The sequence below is a fragment of the Pocillopora damicornis genome, chromosome 9 (genome assembly GCF_964200805.1).
Source record: "Pocillopora damicornis chromosome 9, jaPocDami1.2, whole genome shotgun sequence".
Lineage (NCBI taxonomy): Eukaryota > Metazoa > Cnidaria > Anthozoa > Scleractinia > Pocilloporidae > Pocillopora > Pocillopora damicornis.
In genome coordinates, this window is record NC_142678.1 from 23,188,098 (window position 1) to 23,208,461 (window position 20,364).

At 38.5% G+C, this 20,364-nt stretch overlaps 2 protein-coding genes and 2 pseudogenes across 5 annotated transcripts in view; 1 reads left to right on the forward strand and 3 right to left on the reverse strand.

Moving 5' to 3' along the window:
- The first annotated feature begins 1,497 nt into the window (after window positions 1–1,497).
- LOC149040777 (uncharacterized) lies at window positions 1,498–4,157 on the forward strand (annotated as a pseudogene). Its single transcript, XR_016179548.1, has 2 exons — window positions 1,498–1,807; window positions 1,933–4,157. The product of XR_016179548.1 is annotated as an uncharacterized LOC149040777 (transcript).
- Window positions 4,158–4,409: 252 nt separating this feature from the next.
- LOC149040778 (uncharacterized) lies at window positions 4,410–5,905 on the reverse strand (annotated as a pseudogene). Its single transcript, XR_016179549.1, has one exon. The product of XR_016179549.1 is annotated as an uncharacterized LOC149040778 (transcript).
- A 4,072-nt stretch (window positions 5,906–9,977) lies between these two features.
- LOC113675854 (dickkopf-related protein 3) lies at window positions 9,978–11,583 on the reverse strand. Its single transcript, XM_027192452.2, has 3 exons — window positions 11,276–11,583; window positions 10,795–11,168; window positions 9,978–10,508 (listed from the first exon to the last, which is right to left on the reverse strand). Exons 1-3 carry the CDS (start codon window positions 11,438–11,440, stop codon window positions 10,460–10,462), a joined length of 588 nt encoding a protein of 195 aa, XP_027048253.2. The 5' UTR covers window positions 11,441–11,583; the 3' UTR covers window positions 9,978–10,459.
- A 3,755-nt stretch (window positions 11,584–15,338) lies between these two features.
- The window catches only part of LOC113675853 (uncharacterized), a 44,139-nt gene continuing 39,113 nt past the window's right edge, over window positions 15,339–20,364 (reverse strand). For both annotated transcript variants that reach the window (XM_089182887.1, XM_089182886.1), the window contains exons 62-69: window positions 20,313–20,339; window positions 19,698–19,823; window positions 19,340–19,363; window positions 18,637–18,775; window positions 18,264–18,367; window positions 17,617–17,700; window positions 16,931–17,155; window positions 15,339–16,041 (exon numbers count right to left, since the gene is read on the reverse strand). In XM_089182887.1, coding sequence (XP_089039013.1) covers window positions 15,904–16,041; window positions 16,931–17,155; window positions 17,617–17,700; window positions 18,264–18,367; window positions 18,637–18,775; window positions 19,340–19,363; window positions 19,698–19,823; window positions 20,313–20,339 — 867 coding nt within the window. In that variant the 3' untranslated portion in view covers window positions 15,339–15,903. The remainder of the gene's footprint in view (window positions 16,042–16,930; window positions 17,156–17,616; window positions 17,701–18,263; window positions 18,368–18,636; window positions 18,776–19,339; window positions 19,364–19,697; window positions 19,824–20,312; window positions 20,340–20,364) is intronic.

Here is a 20,364-nt window from a genome sequence, read left to right on the forward strand (position 1 = left end):
GAATTAATAAATCGCATAATGTCTGCATGGGAATTGCACCGCGTTCGCTCCCTATCGAGTTCGCCCCTTCGAGTTCGCCCCTACCTTATGCCGTGTTCGCCCCCACACTTTTCGAGTTCGACCCCATCAAGTTGAGTTCGCCCCTTGATTGAGTGATATCCAGATGAGTTGATTTGTGACGAAGGCACTAGCAGAATGTGCCAAATGTCACGTCAGCGACGACCATTTTGAATTTCGGCAATTGCGTGGAACCTGCTTGGGAACTGGGTTGACGGAATCAACTAAATACTCTGCGTGGGATCTGAGGTTACCAGAAATAACTGTATACACTGAACTTGTGATAAAGAGAACCACACGATTTATCTAACGAACACGAAATGTGTTGATCGTAACAACCAGACTTGAGAAGATGCAAAACATGCTTTCATCGCGACAGCATTGCTTAAGTTGTTAGACTTGTACCCGTTTAGCTTTATTTCATTCATTCATCTGGATATCCCTCAATCAAGGGGCGAACTCGACTTGATGGGGTCGAACTCGAAAAGTGTGGGGACGAACACGGTATGAGGTAGGGGTGAACTCGATAGGGGGCGAAAGCGGCGGATACCCTGCATGGAATTGAAATGGTGTGTCTCCTTACTTTTGGTTTGTTCGAGTTGATAAACCGACTACTTAAAACAAGCGAAAGGGTACTTCCACGTTTCGATCTCCTTTTAGCGTGAATTTGGTCATGGCTTCTGACTTTTGACATTCTTTTTCAGCACATCAACGTCTGAATTGTATTATCTGACCTACGAGTTACCTCGCAACTCCCAGCCATGAGGACAACTTTGATGGTTTTCCCTCAAAGAAGAGCAACAGTAATGTGAGATTAGTGCGATCTTGGCTTGCCTGGGTTCATCTACCTTCTCCCCACGAAGAAATAAGGGGAGGTAACCCACCGTGTGTCTCTGTTAGGATGATTCACGCGAAAAGAACACTGATTTTATCATACTGCAGGCTGAACGATTCAGTGGGGAAAAAAATCTTAGTTCTAACCCCGCTATCAACATAGGCCGGCGAAACCTAGAAAAGTGTTTCTTTTATTTTTCGTTTCAAACCTTTTCACTCCCCAATTACGATAGTTAGGATTTCTCTCTTTATTACACCCATTTTGAAATCACTGGTGGTCCCTTTAATCTGATTGGCTCTAATTGGTGCGATTTATTCACGAACCACACCATTTTTTGCCTTAAATCGCATCTTTTTCCAGCCAATGAGGAGGCTACACTAAAAACAAATTTCCAAAACTCTTATTCCCCCCCTCCCCCCCCCCAAAATGGATGAATTTAATTTCAAACTAGCTCAGTACTACATCAATGAAATATTTGAACTGACCAAATCCTGTATTTGGGCGATTTCAAAATGGATGTAATAAAGTGGTAATTGAATCTCGCGTCGTGCAACTGGTCTGAAATCATACTTGTGATTTCAAATAGCCCACTTTGGAAAAGAGTGGTAGCCTGGAACCGAAGTCGCCGCGCAAGCGCTTATGGGACTGTTTGGGGGGACGTAAGTAAAACAAAAACATGGCGGAATTTAGCGCGGAATGTAGTAGTGACAGCAAGGTTTTAACAGAGCAAAATAGCGATAAGGTCGAAGTTATCGAAAGAAACAAATCTGACAGCGTAAAGCTAAGAGAAGAAGATGTACCAGGAGCAATTTTACCTCGGGAAATACCAGAAGAATGCACCGTGAAACAGCTGCAGCGATGGCTTCTTTGCCGTGGAGCTAAAACAACTGGAAAGAAAATGCAGCTTGTTCAAAGGTAAGAAAGCTTTGAAATTATTCGAGAACTCTTATTATTGCCCCCTGTACTTTACATTACGATGCTAGTCGACAATTTTCTGAGAACATTGTTAATACGTTCGTGTTTTGTCTATTGTGTTTCAGGGTAAAAGACTATATTGCTGGTGGCCTAAGCTCGAAGATAAAAGAACCCTGATGGTGGAATCCATTTGGCTAAAGCTAAGGCAGACCTGGGACTCATGGAAGAAATTAACGCTAAAAAACTCAAAGAAAACTTTCCAGTGGACGGATTTACAGAGGATTTGAATATTTTACCTGCTATATCATTTGGTACAATATGGAGGTACATGATTGAAGAGAGTGATGCTAAGAAGCAATTATCCACAGCAAAACCTCTTGTCAAGGGATACAATTTTTTTAAATCTGGCCATGTCCTTAGCATTAAATGCAGGGAATCTGACGGAAAGTTTTATGTTAAAAGTCAAGTTCTTCCATCAATGAAAAAGACAGTGTTGTATAATTGCTTCATTGTTTTCAACAAAGATGGCAGTGTAGTAACAGCTTATGATGGTTGCCCAGCTGGAGTTGACGGGCGTTGCAACCATGTAACTTCAACACTATTTGCACTGGAGGAGTTCTTCAAACAAAGTAAAGCACCTGTAAATCCTTCCTTAACCCCTGCACTTTCTTGCACTTCAAAGCCATGTGCATGGAATGTCCCAAGAAAAAGAAAGATTGACAATCTGCCAATTGCCAAAGCCAAATTTAAAAAACATCTACATGGCAAACTAAGCAAGAGTGAGGATAAATCTCCTCCATCAACAAGGGATGTTAGAGCACCACACCAGCAGTACCTGAATACAAACACTGACATGTATAATTTATTGCACCGTGTCAAGGAGATTGAGAATAAGACAGGCAAGAAAATGGCCTTAAGTCTCATTTTACCGCAGAAAACTTTGGAGGAAAATAAAGAAACGATTTTGGTTGAACATAATTACTGCACACCCTTGACTCACATTGAACCAGTTGAACCAGAACAAGGAAATGGTAGTCCAGTGTCAACTGAACTGTTATCACCAGTGAAATGCCATCCAGTGAGTTTGGAAGAAATAAAGGAAAGGTGCATAAAAGTTAAGAAAAGGCTCTTTGCTGATGAAAAGGATGTTAATCAAATTGAAAAAGAAACCATGGGCCAATCAGTAAATGAAAACTGGAATCTGCATCGAAAAATAAGAATGACTGCATCTAAATGCCATCGAATTGCCACTCTGCAAGCAACTACCTCCCCTACAAAGGCCATTAGTGAAGTCTTACATTACAAGCAGATCCCTCAAACAATTTATATGAAAGAGGGCTTGTCAAGAGAAGGTGCTGTTATTGCAGAATACATCAAATCAAGGAAACTGAACAATCAAAATGTCCTAGTGAAACCATGTGGACTTTTCATCAGCAAATCACATAATTTCTTGGCTGCATCTCCAGATGGCTTAGTATACAATGCCGACTCCACTGAGCCAAGTTCCAGTGGACTTATTGAAATAAAACTTGTCTTCCTAAAGGAGAATGAGACTTTGCATGATGGACTTATCAGAAAAAGAATCTTTCTTCCTGGTTCAACTGATGGACAGCTGGTTATCAACCAGAAACACAAGTATCACTATCAAGTCCAGCAACAGTTGTTTGTTACAGAGAAATCATGGGTGGATCTGGTGATTAAGGGAGTTAAAGAGCTTACAGACAGATCATTTGTAGACATTGAAGGTGTTTTCATTTCGACAGTAAACTTTGATCGTAAATTCTGGAGTTCAGTGCTCCCAAAACTGGAGGCATTTTACAATGAGCACATTCTTGTAGAACTTGCTTATCCGCGTGTTAAATATGGCCTTTCAAGATTTGACATGAGAGGATGTTGACTGACGTACATAATTAATTTGCTAAACTGGTATGTTGTTGAACTTACTTTCCTACATTGGCCTTCGATGCCCACGAATAATGATTTTAATTCAAGGTTGGGGTGAACAATTTTCATGTGGTTTGATAAATTTACAATAATTTTGTCTGCGCCAGAATTGACTTGAAATCATTGTTCGTAATCACTTAGGTTGAATTCGGGAAAGTTCTATGAAAGGCATTAATAAGATAAAACTCACTCCATGTAAACAAGGCTGAACCTTAAATCTAAAATAATATCCCCAAGAAATTTAACGTGTGTAATTTACTTTGTGTGTATGGCTTTTTTTAACAGAAGGAGCTCAAATACACAGATTATAATACATAATAATCAAAGTCTGAGTGAACAATCTTGCATATTATTGAAGATGAGGCAAATCAAGAAAGGTTATTAAATAAGATTCCACTATCTGCTTGGAGAAAAACATTGCTTTATGTACAAGTAGAAAGTGAAAAATTGTTGTATGGTTCCAGAAAGTCCATACTCACCCAATGAAAGGGCTTCGAAAATCTGAGGGGAGGGGGACCCAACAGCCAAAGTTTATTAGGGAAAGTATGAAGGCAAACTAGAAATTCCGGGGGGGGGGGGGGGGCGGCGGGGGTTGGAAGGGTTTTAATGAAAAATAAAATAAATTCCCCTATGGGGAAGTATGGACATTTCTGGAATCATGCATTACACTTTAATCAATGAGAGGTGGTAAAAAGTTTGTAAGTGCCCCTATGATTATAAACATGTCACTAGCAATAGGAGCCAATGTTAAAGGAATTCTGCTGTCAAAAATATGCCAGTTTTTCATCCTTTCAATACATCTCTCAACATGTATTCTCAGGCTAGCAATTTTTTTGTTGTGTGCCATTTCTTCTCTGCTGAACTGAGTTTTTCCTTTAAGAAAAGAAGGTATGTTTACAGTAACCCCTTTTGCAGCAAAGTCATCTTGTATGTCAAAGCCTTTGTCTGCCATGACATCGTCCCCAGGATGCAAGTAGTCAATCACATGAGACATTTTGGTAAGCTCCTTGTCACTTATGCTACCAGTGTAAAGCTCGCTTAAAAATCCCAGGGCTCCAGTGGGCGAAAGACCAACTAGTCCTTTCATAGTTGTTGTTCCTTTATACGAGGAATAACACACTGACTGCATGTCAAGTGATGAGGGGCTCTCTGCTCGAATTTCAACAGCATCAATAATTAGAACTGTCCTTGGATAAAGTTACTTGAAAATGTTTGGCATGAACTGATGTAGAAGCTCTCTCCTGGGGAGGCAAATTAAAGGCTCCAGTTCAATCCTCATAAACCGAATCCAAGTGTTAAACACAACAGAAACAGTAGTTTCAGAAACATTAAATCTGTGTGCAAGATCCTTTTGAAACAAGCCAAGCCTAAGTCTCATTAAAGTCAAAACAAACTCTTCAAATAAAGTCAATGCTCTGAACCTTCCAAGCTTTTGCTCTGAACCACTGTCTTTCTTTTCGTAACTGCCATAGTTCAGGTTCTGAGCCTTCTGACTGACCAGGTCATAGAGGAGCATAAGTGCATCCCAGTGGGGAAGGCCTGTGTAAAATTCGACATCTTCAGGGCTGTCCTTAAATTTTACAATGTCAAATTTCTGATTTTTCGTTACATGCTGAAGTCTCTTTAACTCCCTTGATAACTCGTCTCTCTCCCTTGCCAACCTTTCCTTTTCCTCTCTCATCTCTTTAAGTTCGGCTTCCATTCGATCCAGCATTTCTACAGTCATTTCAGTTTGTGTCGCTGCATCGCAAAAAGAGGCCGGAATGGACTCCTCGTGATCAATTTCAATAAGAGTCCCTTCGTCAATTTCGGTAGAAGATCCCACGTCCACTTTTCTTTTCTTGCTTGCTGTATTTGCAGTCGCTTCCGTTCTGGACAAAATCCGTCGCTCCTTTTCCTTCTTGCTCCAAGGAAATATCGATGGAAGGTGAGTTCTGCTGAGCTTACTACCTCCAGTCCAATGCGCAGAGCAAACGCGTGTACTGTCGGACTCTATCTTCAAATTATCATTTCTTAGTAAACGGACATATTCTCTGCGAATACTTTCATCTTTTGGAATTCGATAAAACGTCAATCCGAAGGAGTTTCTGAAATTATTGGTGTACAAAGGCACACAACAACTTACGTGCTTGGGCATAATTCAAGATGGCCGACTTGAGCGTCCCCCCAAACAATCCCATAAGCGCTTCCGTGGCGACTTCGGTTCCAGGCTACCGCTCTTTTCCAAAGTGGGCTATTGAACTCGCACTGCGCGCTCGGTCGATTTTGAAATCACGCGTATGATTTCAGCCCAAATTGCACTCCACTCAGTTCAATTACTATTATTAATAAGGAAGTATCTGGACGTATGGAAGCAAATTTCAATGCCATGACTCATTAAAAAACTTCGATTAGTTGGAGGCTACTGAGTAAAGATTGTCAGTTTTAAACTTGTTGAATTAAAGTTTATTAAAACTATTACATCATTTTTGCGTCATCACTTATAATCCGAGTTACAAAGAATTATTTCATTGAGCGGGCAATAAATGTGGGCAACAAAAACATTGACGTCCATTTTTGCAAATAAACATTCTCGTTTGATGCAAAACGTTTTTAACATTGGCCGAGTTCATATCATTTACTCAATAGAATTTCTTCCAGACTGCGTACTTCAGTAATTTTACCTTTGACATGCACAAAATATCGTCCAAAAATCTCTAAAGCTCGATGAAATTTAACAACAGATACTCGTTAATGAGTAACCTTAACAGTAACCATAACCCTAAACCCGGTGACCAAATTAGCTCATGGAAAAAAATCTGGTCTTCATCAATTTGAACAAGAGGATTTTTAACTTGATTTTGGTCGACTTGATTTCGATGCTATTAATCGAGTTAGTATCTTTACGTTTCCACAGGTAACGACATTACGGTGATGAATTACCCAGTTTAAATATCAAATCAGGTTAGTTGTCATAGAAATTTCATTCTGTTTTGCATGCTGTGTTGTTGTTCAGAGAAGACGTTGAATACCTTAACAATTAACTCAGTGAGAAAAGAAAATTCAATAGAAAATTAACCTAAGCCACTGATCTCAAAGAAACAGGCTCGGAGAAGGCTACTTAAATTTAGCCTCTTTTAGACCAAAAACCTGCCTTAGACGGGCACTCCATGAAAGTTCTAAGATAAATGAACTTTTCATTTTCAGAGAAAACTGCAGGTAAACTTTCAAAATCTTTCCCACTTCAGCTTAGTATCATTGGAAATGTGTAAAGAACAGTAAAGAAAATGTCTAAACTAATATTAGGGTGTAAACGGGCTTAACAGGTCTCAACGTATTTTCAAATGGAGTCGCTCTCAAATCACTTACAGACTCAATGATAATTTGTCTCCCGGGAATAATTTTGCATGTAGAAACACAACACGCCACATAGGCTTGAATCTGTATCTAATTTATATCGTCAAGCAGTCATTTTATTGTCATTCTCTAACTTCACCCGGAAGAACAACCATTGTAGTGTGATCCAGAACAGGAAACTGCGGTATTAAAGTATCGATAGAGCTCTCTGAATCATATATTTTTGTTCTTTCCATTTTCGTCAAATTTTTGAGAATTGGAGGACTTCCTCTGAACTAAATAGCCTCATTCTATAGCGTGGGGAAGAGGGGGTTGAGTTGAGACTTCGAAAAATTTATGCAAACGTAAGACGCAGTGAGGAGTTTGCGTAGCTTTCTAGAAGTATTCAGACCCCCTTCCCCCCCACTACTTTCCTAATCCAGACTGTTCAGATGATACAATTTGAACACGAGATAAGGTCTCACTGCTTTAATCAATTATTTTTCAAAGATATGCGCAAAACTCAGAACTTAAATTGTGTTTTCATCGATTCAACTTAACACATCCATCGACCAACGAGAGAGCGCGAGGTATCTCAGTTATGAGATGTGAAAAGTAGTAGGTTATGAAATCTTCATGCATATTTCTTTTTGAAATGATAATTCGTGTTTGAAAACATTGCGCAAGGTTTTTTCTTTTGTTTTTTTGCTGTCAAGCAGTGACGTTTTACTTGATAGCCAGACATACTGCTGAGATCTCCAAGAGGTCCACGATGAAGTTGCGAAAAGGTTCAAGTCTGAAACTAAGACGATGATTAAAGGGAAATGCGAAAAAGGAAGTGCTTAGCGAAAGAACGCGAACCTTACTCAGCACGTGGCCATTTCCTTTTTGTTATAAGCCTATTGGAAGTAATTTTCAGGCTATTGAGATCTTTCCCTTAAAAGTTCGTCCGTCAATTTAACATACACGTTACTCCAATTTGTGGATATTCCAAAACAAAACAAAGCATATCTGAATGTGAAATTGAATTTTCAAGTTAACCATCAATTGATTGCTAAAATAGATAAATGTTGGAAAGGAAGTCAGCCACACTAATCAGAATGACTCGAGCTAACGAAATAAAAATAGCTGGCATCTTCTTAATTTACACTCAAGTGCTCTTATTTCGAGAAAGACTCGAAAATAATGTTCTAAAATAGACAAGACGTGGATTTCGTACCTTGCCCAATGCGCACTCCAATGGAGGAAAGACGACATTAGACAGAGAGTAACCCGGATTTAGGGAGGCCAGCCAAAGGTAGGACTTATTTTAGTAGTATCAGGCTTCTGGAGCATGCTATAAGGAAAGTTGTTGTTAGAGAGTTTTATGTTTTTGTTTTTAATTCATTTGTTTTTTTTTTTTTTTTGCTTTTAAAAAAGAATTGTTGAATCTTGCTTAACTCTTATATAATCGTAGTCCGTGGTTACGCCAATGGTGTCATTTCTAACAGAACCAGTCGCTTCGCTTAAATATATGCGTTTCAGTCAGAGATAATCTTAATCTTGTTTTTAGTTTATTACAAGAGATTGCAGTCTTAGCATTCACTCATCCTGAGGTTTGATGGCCTTTAGGCCTTTAGAAAAGCTCACGGAAAATGTTTCACCAAGGAATTTCATTTTTATGAGATTACTTTACATTCAAGTTGTTCAGTACTTTAATTTTTTTTTTACTTTTATTTTTAACAGACCTTTCACCTTGATAAAGTGGAGGAGTTTCTAGAAACACACAAACGTATTTTGTGTTGTAGATCAGTGGCTTGTATTGTTCACATGTAAAGACAGAAAGAAAGAAAGAAAGAAGGGAGCAGAGAGGGTTGGAGATAGAGAGAGGAAAAAAAGCATCAGATAAGTTCACTGAGTTGTTTTAAAAGTCTTTAATAAAACATGCTTTTTAAAACATAGAGTATACATGTGAACGTGATTCACTAAAAGCGCATTATCGCTTCAGCGCTAGATTTCTTCTCTAAGTCCAGAGACGACATGGCTACTTGGATGTTCTCTTGTAAACAACACGTCCAATTTTAAGTGTGGATTAAACAAATGTCTGGACATCTGTCAGATAAAGAAACAAATTTGTGATCACTTCATGACTTTGGTTTATAAACGGTTTACAAATCGGACATTTTTAACCCAAAACCCAATCAGTGAAAAGCTGCTATAAAAAAAGAAACAAGTCAAGTGCCTGTAAGTATTTAGTTTGCTTAAAAGCTGAGTCTCCTAAATTTGAAAGACAGCTGCTATAATTTCTGTCAATGTTTTGGCAACAAACCAAGGGTAATTAACGTCACCAGTGTCCAACAAAGTCTCAAGAACCGTGCGAAATTACTCCGGCAAAATCAGTTCGCTTGCAAAACGCGATAAGGCTTTATGATTTTTTCGAGTCATAGGCATTGTCTAGCTTTCTTGATTTCTTTAGCACTATTTTGAAGCTGTCACTGTCAGAGATGCATTAACTAGTCTTTCTACACATTTAGTATCTGCTGTTAAGGAATTTTCTTTTGTGTTTGTTGAATAACCTAATTACTCATTACAGTGGACGAATGATCACGGGGAGGGATCATCGAGTAGTTTAAGTAATCATCTCTTAAAAGTCGTTTTCGTTTGGAACGAAAAGCATTTGAAAACAAAACAAAAAAAAAAAGAAAAGAAAACAGTTGGTTAGAGGTTTCATGGCCTGCCTGTGAGCTTTTACAATTGCGTTACTAGACGAAGACTCAATATTGATAGATGGATTTTAGCAAGCAAACTTAAAAATGCATAATTGTTCAAGACTAGTTGCGTATTTCATAAGAGTAAATTACGTCGTATTACCAACACGAACTGATAGAGCGTAACACTGTTCTTGCTTGCAAAAAAAAGAACACGGGTACACCTTCCTTGAGCTTTTTCTTTTATTTTGAGAAGAAATATCCTTGGTTTATTCCCTTAACGTTTTATGTCCATTAAATTCATAAATGTCTTGGTTTTGACACCTAAAGGCCATTGTACTGCCTAACAAAAGTTTCAACAATGTTTACTATTGCTTTGCATATTGATGGCTCCACGCTACAAAAATATATCTTTGCTCCTTCGCTCGCTACTCCGTTTCGTGTCAAAGTTGCCTTCATTAAGCCTTGGATTAAGTCAGAAAGAAAACGTACATGATAATTTATAGTGTCATTCATATCTACTTTCCATCACTTGGAGTGTGAAATATGTTATATACATAATTATATTTATCTAGCACTTCAGTAGTTTTGGTCTCTATTGCAGTGGGAATGCATTTAGTGTGCACAGTTATGCACAATTGTTCCCAATTCTGTAATCCGCAGCATTCCGCGGCTATCGCTCCTCTCAGATGTTACCCTCTGCTGGCTAAAGTCTTTGGCAAACTCTCTTTTTCCTTTCGAGACGTGAAACGAATCTACGATTAAACAACAGACGAGACAAAATGAGCACGGAACAATTTCACAATTCATGCACATTGAGCAACTATTCCAGTTACTGATAAATTATTAGAAAAGGAAACGGAATTCAAGGTGAAACACTCTTAGACACAAAGGAGGAGACAAAAGAATACAGCTCTGCTTTAAATAGCTTTTGATTGCAACCAGTGTGGGAGTTCTGTGCAAACCCATAAAAAATCTCGGCTATGAAGTGTCGTGCGGCTGTTTTATCATTACAGTCACGTCACAGTAACTTGCCCTTACCTCTTGCGATGCCGATGTTTCAGTTTCTTGCAAATCAAACCCGCCGCACACGGGCACTTTTGGTTCAGTGAGTAACCCAGACCACCTTCCGGTACATAGCAGTCTTCACCCTCTTGAAGCAAACGCCTGCAGATTGGCTCCCCGTGAACTTTAACGCAGCATAATCCGGAATCGCATCTGCGATCTTTCCTGCATCTTGCACCCTCTGTACCCCGAGGAACTGCTTTCCTGCAGAACCCAAATACGCACTCCAATCCGTTGCAGCACATGTTATTTCGACGACACGCAGATTCTACTGGCTTGCAAGCATGACATAAACCGTTGTGCTTGTGACAATATTTTCCTTGGCCACACTGTCTGTCTTTTCTACAGTGCTGTTGGAAAAATTTCAATTATAGTTAGAATTATCCTGTTTTCCTACTGGGTTATTGGTGAGCAATTCATGTCATATGCAGGGTTGGCATTTTATCTCCCTACTTACTCCTTGCACAGTTGAGTTTCCCTTAGTGTTGTTGTCAGGGCTGTTGCTCTGTTTCCCTTCGTCCGTATCAACAGGATTTACACTAAGAATCCAACTGTACACAACACTATTCGCTACTTCCACAAACGCCAGGAGAAACACAACGAGCAGCATATATCTTTTCATGACGATGTGCTTGCCATGCAATTCACGCAGCTTTGACAGCGCTCAGTCTAAGTAGATCGTAAACGACTAATTAACCAACTGCCTTTTCACATAAATGATATTTAACACGTGTGACAGAAACACTGTCAGGACGTGGCCAATAACAGATGGAAATTTTTCAATAGCCGTGTGTACAATAGAAACGGGGGGCGTGGAGGACTAATTAACGAGGAGGAGAAAAAACGCTTGCTCTGTCATTATTCTATTGATTTGTTAACTAATCTGCTCTTCAGGGCTTATCAAACGACTCAGTCCAAGAAACAACACTACACTTCATCGTATCAAAGCTCTGTTCCTTATTAGAGTAATAAGATTCTACGGAAATACAAGTAGGTTATCTTAATCCTAAAGATTTGGTACAAATATTTTCTGAAAGCGGTGCATTTTAAATACGTTCTAGATCATGTCAGTCTTGGAGGGCCTTGTAATTTATGTTAATTTAGAATGATAAGATGATAATATGGTGAGCTCAACGCTTCACTCGGCTAATATCGAGATTTAACTGAAGTGATTGTTCAAGAATTTCGTTAGCGCGTTGGGTGGAAATTTCAATTTTTGTTTTTGACGCGCACATAGTTTATTACAAATAAATTGTATTTCATTTATCTTTTTCTTAAATTTATCCTTATTTATCTGGTTTATATCTATGATACGAGGCTATTAGTACATAGTTTGATATATGAATACTTGGAAACACTCCATGCGGGGGAAAACAGCCATGAAACACAAACTAACGACGCCAGAAATTTGATAATTAAATAAAGCGATTAACTTCGATTTTCGTGCCAAGGAAAAACTAAAAGAATGTTCTTCCACATGTGGATTTCCAAGTGATAATTTTCTTAAGCACTCGACAACCATGACAGGAAACAGTTCAATTAAATCTTTCAGTTATTTTGGCCTGGAAGGCTGATACAGTCATAATGCAATGAAAAGCGTGTCTGGCCAAAAATTTACTGTTATCGATACCACTGAGCCAGAGTAGTGTGGAAAATCTGATGTTATCGATTAGCAAGGATTGTGGTCAACCACTAAATTTCCATCGCGCAACATAAACAGATAGGTTGGCGTACGACCAAGGATTAAAAATAACTTGCCCTAAGCGGCCATTTATGAATACTGTGTATGATCCCTGACATGTAGGTCATTTGCTTAGATGACGTGATATAAAGGTGGGCTGCTGTCAACACTTCCATATGCATGACTTACGACGGTGAGTCAGATCTTTCAGCACATTCTCAGAAAAATACTTTTCATTTTGTAACAGTCCAAGGAAGCTACCGATGTATCTGTTTACATTTTGAATCAGCGAGATTTTCTCTCCCTCTGAGATAATTTCCCATCTTCTGTAAAAATTTAAATATTCCGGCAGTAGGTTGTGCAAAGCTCATCTGGAAAAGGACTGAATACGTGAGGACATGGAATTAACCAGCGACGACCATAAACTTAATCCAAGCAAAACCAAGATTCTTAAAAACACAGTAAATTCACCACGTAGCTGCCGTCGTAAATCCTAGACAAAAACAAAGATAACATCGATTATTCCCTTCAAAGCCTTACATGTTGTCACCACAGTGAAATATTGTTTGAATGATTCAGTTGTTCCCGTTCATCTTCTTAGACCAGGCGTCAAGCGTGTGTTGATCACGCCCACAAATCTGTTAATTTTTAAAACTCATGAAATGCTGGAGTTCTCAATTTTTCCCTTTTTTATTCAACTACGCTCTGATATTGTTTGGAAATTTTAACATTGATGTCAGTTTTATCCGTCGGTGTTTGCATCGGTTTTTTCCATTCGAATGAAGATACATTGAATAAATTAGAATGTGTTCGATTGCATAACTTCATGGCTGCTTCACCCGTAAATCTTTGTATCTCGATATTGTACCATAGTTTATCTATTATCTCCATTAATTCTCAAGCAAACCACAACACGACTAAGACAAATTTTGCTGTTCAATTGCAACTGTAAAATGATAACAGAATCCAATATGAAATTAGTAAAGGCCTTAAAACGGAGCTCACAATGTATTTTTTTTTTCTTTGATTACGTCCCATCAATCAAGTTAAGCCCCATTGGATAAGCCCCGCACCTGGATGGGTCTAATTTAATACTTTCCATATTGTTATCTTTTCTTTTATGCTCCAAATGACTTTTAACTTGCTACTGCAATGTAGCAACAGTGTCAATGTAGATAGTATCATCAGGAGCACTATTCGTGACCGCTCTCGATGGCGGACATACTTGTTTCAACTGTAACTACAAGAGCCTCAATATTTGCTGCAGGCGGACTTCATTAAAGCTAATTACTCACTATCAACAATCAATACACTATCTGTAAGATCGCTCTTACGATCATCACTGCGCAAACCAGGCAGTCATTTCCCCCCGACAACATACAGTGGGGTTGGCCAGCCTTGTCGTGCAGCCATTCTTTCATCCACTCGATATATTTTCAACAGAAACGAAAACCCTTGAAACGGAAAGATGGACGAGTTATGTAACAACCTCAAGTACCTGTGACGGCGAATATAGTTCACTGAATTGTCCTGAGCCATCAAGATATCTTAACTTTGAACATTTCTTGAACTGTATACGCATGTGAGAAAATTGGCCGAGCAAAGAATCTTTAGTCTTTTATGAACAGTTTTTTCTATCATTTGTCACAGTATCCGAAGCATTTAATCGAAAATATTTCAATTTTTTCTTGTTGTTGTCTCTTTACAGATTATTTTCGTTCCTATCAAGCGTTAAGTTTTCCACTGACAAACAAAATTTTCCAGCAATCCACACGCAAGTCATAAAATTTAAAATAAGCTCCTTAAGGTTTCAAATGTCATCTTGACAGGAAGCTATGTGATAAATGTGTTATTGCCCAAGCGCGAGGTCAAAATAATTGTTTAATAGCTTTAATTCCCGTTCTTTAGTTCTTGCGGTTCGAGGTTGCTAAAAAAGGCAACGGAGAGCCGGATTTTATTGTATGGCAAGAAGATTACCACAAAGTATTTCTGTATAAACTCTCCAAAATCGCCGTGGTCTTCCCTAATTTGACTTCCTCGAAGAGCGCGCTAGACCTTGTTTCTGACAAAACTGTGGGAAAACATACTTTTCGTAAAAATATTTAAGCTGCCTGGAAATTACGACGAATGTCAACCAGCAACAGGCTCTATTCACGATATTGAAGCGGGCAATGAAGCAGACATGATTGGTCCGTCGTTTAGCCAATTAGAAAACAAGATCCGCTTCATCTTGCCCATACGTTGAGCCAGTCATACAATAATTAAAAATATTGACCAAACAAAAAACAGGTCTATAGCTCGTACCAAATAGGAGCTTGATTTATCACGTCGCTGTGCACCGTATGCCAACTAATCTCAAGGGAATGCTGAACGTAATGAACGTGTATGCTGCCCTGATAGAGGACCAACAAGATAGTTGGCTTTTTTCAAGTATTTTTTTTTTTTTTTTACATAGACAGAAACAAACGCTTAGGCTTAGTGTGATTAGTACGGACCAATTTAACCGCACTGAACCATCAAAGCCACACAGTAGTCTCGTTCATTTAATGCTGGGATAAACAGCGTGTGGAATCCTTAGCTCCTTCATTATATCGGCGCCACAATTTACCAGGGAAGTCGGTCGGAAATTAAGAAAACTGAGGTTATTCAACCCACGTTTCCAATTCGCAATGTAGTTTCATTTAAACTGTTTTTTCAGGGCACTTTGTTGAGATAAACCTTTATCGCATAACACCAACAAAGCTTTGCTGGTTTATCAAGACCACCGCAATGTGCTCATAATAATATACACATTGCAAACATTCTCTGTAAGCAATTTTAAAATATACTGAGTCATTCGTCCTTGAAAGAATTTAATGTCAATTTCAAATGTATTGCAAAAAAAATCTCGTTCATACAAGTTATGATAAAACTGAAAACTAAAGAAACTCAAATATAGAAACACTTCCAGTTGTGCTGGTTGCTGTTGAATCTATGGGCTATAAATTAAGACGACGATAAGAACTTTCACTGAGAAACCTTGTTTCTTGGTAGCACATTTTACTTGTGTTTACAATCTAACCAGTTGTTAGAAATTGGGGCTTACAACACAACGAATACGCTTGGTATTGTTTGGTATTATAATCAATCTTTGATCTGAAATATTTAAAAACTTTTCTTCTAACAATTTCCCGCCTCATTAATCTTTTATTTACTACAGATGACTCTTATGGGAGTCTAAACAACATAACAATGCACAAGTTCTCTCTAAAACGCGCTACAACATTTATTCATAGAGAATCTTTCCTCCGCAAAACGAAGCTAATATCGCTAAAAAAAGTCAGTCGCCATCCACAGTCGTCAAGCTGAGGTCCAGTTTTATTTAATAAAATATGGCGGGACGATCCCTAGTTATTATACATAGTTCACCAGAAACAAACTTCACCAATTTCAACCTCTAGTTCTCCAGCTAAATCGTAGGCAGCAAAGTCAACAATCGGCAACCGGGAGGCTTTTGTGGTTGTAACAACAAATTGGGTGCTGCGTTGAGATCCATCCTTCACCTGACAAAAAAAGAAAACGCCGTCAGGTGAGAAGGAAAAGATGAATGAAAGAGAAAATAAGATGATGACTTTCTTAATACTGTCGAACTACTTCGGTCTTCAGGTGAGGAGTTCAGGGAAAGAGAGGGGAGTGGGGTTGAGGAGAGGCTGAGTTCGAGAGACGAGAGGAGAAAGGGTGGAAAGCGGGAACGACGAGGGCGGAAAACGGGAGACTAACGTAAAATTTTTTAACTCAGCAAATCACCGAAATGCACGGCTTCGTTGTAACAGGTAGAAGAGGAGAGTCAGAGATGGTGAAGAGAGGAGAGAGATGGGTCGGGAGGTGACCTCTCCTCTACATACAAGAAAAACGCTTTCATAAAAACCAGAAAGGTCTGAAAACAATCACCTATTTTAATTAAGACTCCATAGTTATAAAAGGTTAAGTTAAAAAAATGTTTAAGGTAAAATTTCACCCATCTTAGAAAAAAAAAGAACTAGTGTGTTACAAGATAATATCTTGTGGTGCTCATAAACTACTCAGCTCCTTTAGGCGGTTCTAACCTTTTTTGTTTCTGAACGAAACCTTTGTTTTATGACCTTTCAGTAAAAGCTAGTGAGCATTACTTTCAAGTGATACTGTTCACCGAGCATAAGAGGATGGTTCTCTCCCTTTAACTGGGGATTAAACCTCATCGTGGGACAATCCAAATAAAAGTTATCTAACAGTTTTTTTCGTTTGGTACTCTTTTCATAATATTCTGTGCGAGATGGTTGTATGTCAGTGAATAATGTGTGTGTGACTTGTCGAATGAAAGCTTCTTCGAAATTTTTTCATGACGAGCCTTTTTCATACCATGTTATATAAGCTACAATCAAATGATGAAAAGTCAGGTTGGAGAATTCTTACCTTGCAACCGTCATTGGGAACCTTGATCATGGCTTTCTTTGATTTGGATTTGGAGCTAAACTCGTGGCCGTTCACACCCTCAAATTTAACCGCTTTCTTAAAAGTGCGGGCGCTTTGGTCATACCAGGCCACCGAGTTTTTACATTTGAAGGTGAACTCCTGTTGGGCGTGGTTACTACGCAGTTGTAGATGGTACAGTTGGATGTCGTCAATATCGTATTCAATCTAGTGGAAATAAACATACAACGATGAATACCAGGTGCAGACAAGGAGAGTTTGTTTATTAACAAAGAATCCTGTTGTTTGCCTAGATATTTGCCTGATATCGGAGAAGGCTGTTCCTTCCTGCCAATTGGATTATTTCTCTTGACGTCGGTACTGATTATATGTATGATATGAACTATAGAAATGTGCGGTGGCGACGCCCGAAACTTTGCGATTTAATACTGCAAGTCTGTCCAGTTTTTTGATGGTTTTTTCTTTCGTTAAGTGTTTTTAAACCCAAAGTTAAGTTCCCAACCACGCTTATTTTCTTTGTAATTCAGATCATGAAATGATTTCACCTTAATGTCTTAAGAGGAACGTCTCTGAGGCAGTTTAAACCTGTTTGCTATACTGACATATTTGATTTTTGGATTTTCAATGGGATTTTCGTCAAATGACTTTATTCCAGATCGTAAACTAACCTTGTTCTCATTATTTAGGTCCTCAGAAAACCATGCGACTTTCATCCTAGGATCTACTTGGGTTTTCCAGGTACTCTTGGGAATCTAAAACACAAACATATACATGTAAAAGATTGGCGCCGCAATCGGTTGAGAAACCACGTGCTCAATGATCCAATCAGATACAGCTTAAACTTGAACCAATCGTATACAACTTACACATGTACTGAATCAAATACAGCTGAAACCAATTACATAGAGCTAAAACTCAAATCAATCAGATACAGCTAAAACGTGAATTAGTCAGATACAGCTTTAACTTGAACAAATCAGATACAGCTAAAACTTGAACCAATCAGAGAAAACTAATGCCTGAACCAATCAGATAAAGCTTTAACTTGAATCAATCAGATAGAGCTTAAATTTGAACCAATCAGATACAGCTAAAACTTGAACCAATCAAAACATCTAAAATTGAACCTATCTGACAAAGCTAAAATTGAACCTATCAGATACAGCTAAAATTGAACCAATCAGATACAGCTTAAATTGAACCTATCAGAGACAGCTAAAACTTGAACCAATCGCTAGCTCGTACAAGTGACTTTTATGTTCTTTTAGATTTGAACCTCCTCTAGACGAGACCCACGCAGAATTTTGTCACAAACCTTTGTCATTTTAGGCCTGATGCAAGTAGCTTGGTTGGTAAAATTACAGTGTACAGTGATCTGGTCATTTGGAGATCCACCATTGGGGTCGATATCATATTCGCCTGAATCAAATCAGAAAAAAAAGCGTGTATAACTGTACTCGTCATACATTAGAAAATGGATAAAGAAAAAGTTAAGACCTGTTAACTACACAAAAATCCAATCACGTTTTAAACCATTTGGATTTTAACCAAACTTTATCTAAACGATGATATTTGTGAATACTATCTTAATTGCCCGGAGTTAACATTGGAAAATAAAATTGTTTTGCTTCAAAGAAGTAAAAAACTTAGCCATCAAATCTTGAGAGGGATATGTAAGCCTTTCTCACCATCTTTGAGTCTAATACCAGAGTGACACAGCTGAAGATCTCTACAAGTTTTGGCAGGGAAATACCGTGAATTGTCACGGTGTTCCACATCATACATCTTCTGGGAAAGCTCGGCGATACGGTCCAAAACTTGCATCTCCTAATGACAGTATAGATTTGCTTTCATATAACACTAACAATAATAATAATAGTAATAATAATAATAATAATAATAATAATAATAATAATAATAATAACTGTATAATAACAACTATCACATTTACACTAAAACAATTACATTATTCGCTCTCGACCTCTATGCGTGACCGTCGATGAGGGCGAATCATCACGCAAAAGGACTCGAAAGCTCATTATTTAATTGCTAAAAAGACGCACAGGGGGAAGTTTGAAGGACAAAAGAGAAGAAAAGCAAACTGCCCATTTTTATGTTATATTCTCACGGCCCTTTTTCGGAGATATCTTTAAATCTAACAGCAGCATTTTGGAAAAAAAAGAAAAAGGAAAAGAAAAGGAAAGAAAGAAAGAAGAAAGGAGCTAGAAGGGAAGTGAGGAAAATCTTATCTCATTGTTTATCTTAAATCATATACATGCCTGGCTCAAGTCCGAGGAAAATCTCACAAGACTAACCAGTCACAAATCAAATCTAATCTAATCTTTCATCACAGAATCTAAATGCAAGAAATGATCTTGGCAAGTTACACACCTCGGATACAGCTGATCGTCGTTTCTGCGGACAAGTAATTAAACAAAAAAAGGTTAATCTCATGTTAGCAAAAGTAAGATGGATATTGCAACAACACAAACCAAATCGAAAAGCCTTTTTTCTTTTACTTAATCAACGCATATTTATTGATTGTTCATACATTCAGTCATTCAAGCTCTCAAAAGTTTATTCAATCGTTTGTTCAGTCAGTCAGTCAGTCAATCAGTCATTCAATCAATTAGAAGTTCACCAATCCATCATCAATCAATCAGTCCCACAGTAAATTATTCAATAAATCATCAAGCAATCAGTCAGTCAGCAAGTCCCTCAGTCAGTCAATCATTCCAGCTGGACGTACCCTTCCTTCAGGCGATTCTTCCTCAGTCTCCTCCTCAATAGGTCCTGGTCCGGGGCCGCCTGGACCCTTGGGTGGACCACCAACGCTCGTACGTATTTGTCTGGGAGCTGGATAGCCAGGTTCACCCTAACAATTACAACAGATCTTATTACTCTCCGCTACATTGCTTTTGGAAAAGACAACTATATAGAGGTTCTAGAGATGCCACAACTTAGCAGGTTCACCGGCACATAGACTGTCCCCAGTTTTGGTAGGCGCTTATTTCACTCGCTCTTCGCGTTAATTCACCATAAAAGCTTTTGTACGATTTGTTTATGGTTTATAATGGAAGAAAAAAATGAAATAAAGTGGGGGCGAGTGCATTTGCTTCAGTGCCGCTTAACCCTGGATACCAGTTTTCCCACGCATGTCTCTGGTTCCATTTTTTCCCGCGCCTGTTCCTAGCTTCGTGTTTCCCGCGCTTCTTAAGCACCAACTTTCTGTTTCCCTGCTCATTCATGTCGCTGACTGCATATTTTAGTCAAAACTGCGTTGTTTGATGAATTCTCTTATTAAAGACTTAACGACAAAATCCTAAATACTCCTCCTTACAAATTGCTAATTCTTAGCACTTACACGTTCTCCTGGAGGTCCCGGGGATCCCTGTATGAGAAACAGCAATACACCA

Bases quoted from the DNA above. Each gene is read 5' to 3' on its own strand.
- LOC113675854 (XM_027192452.2), bottom strand. From the start codon at position 11,440: ATGAAAAGATATATGCTGCTCGTTGTGTTTCTCCTGGCGTTTGTGGAA. The intron at 11,169-11,275 runs GTAAGTAGGGAG...TTTTTCCAACAG, and splicing joins GAAACTCAACTGTGCAAGGA to CACTGTAGAAAAGACAGACA. The intron at 10,509-10,794 runs GTAAGGGCAAGT...GTTTAATCGTAG, and splicing joins AAACATCGGCATCGCAAGAG to ATTCGTTTCACGTCTCGAAA.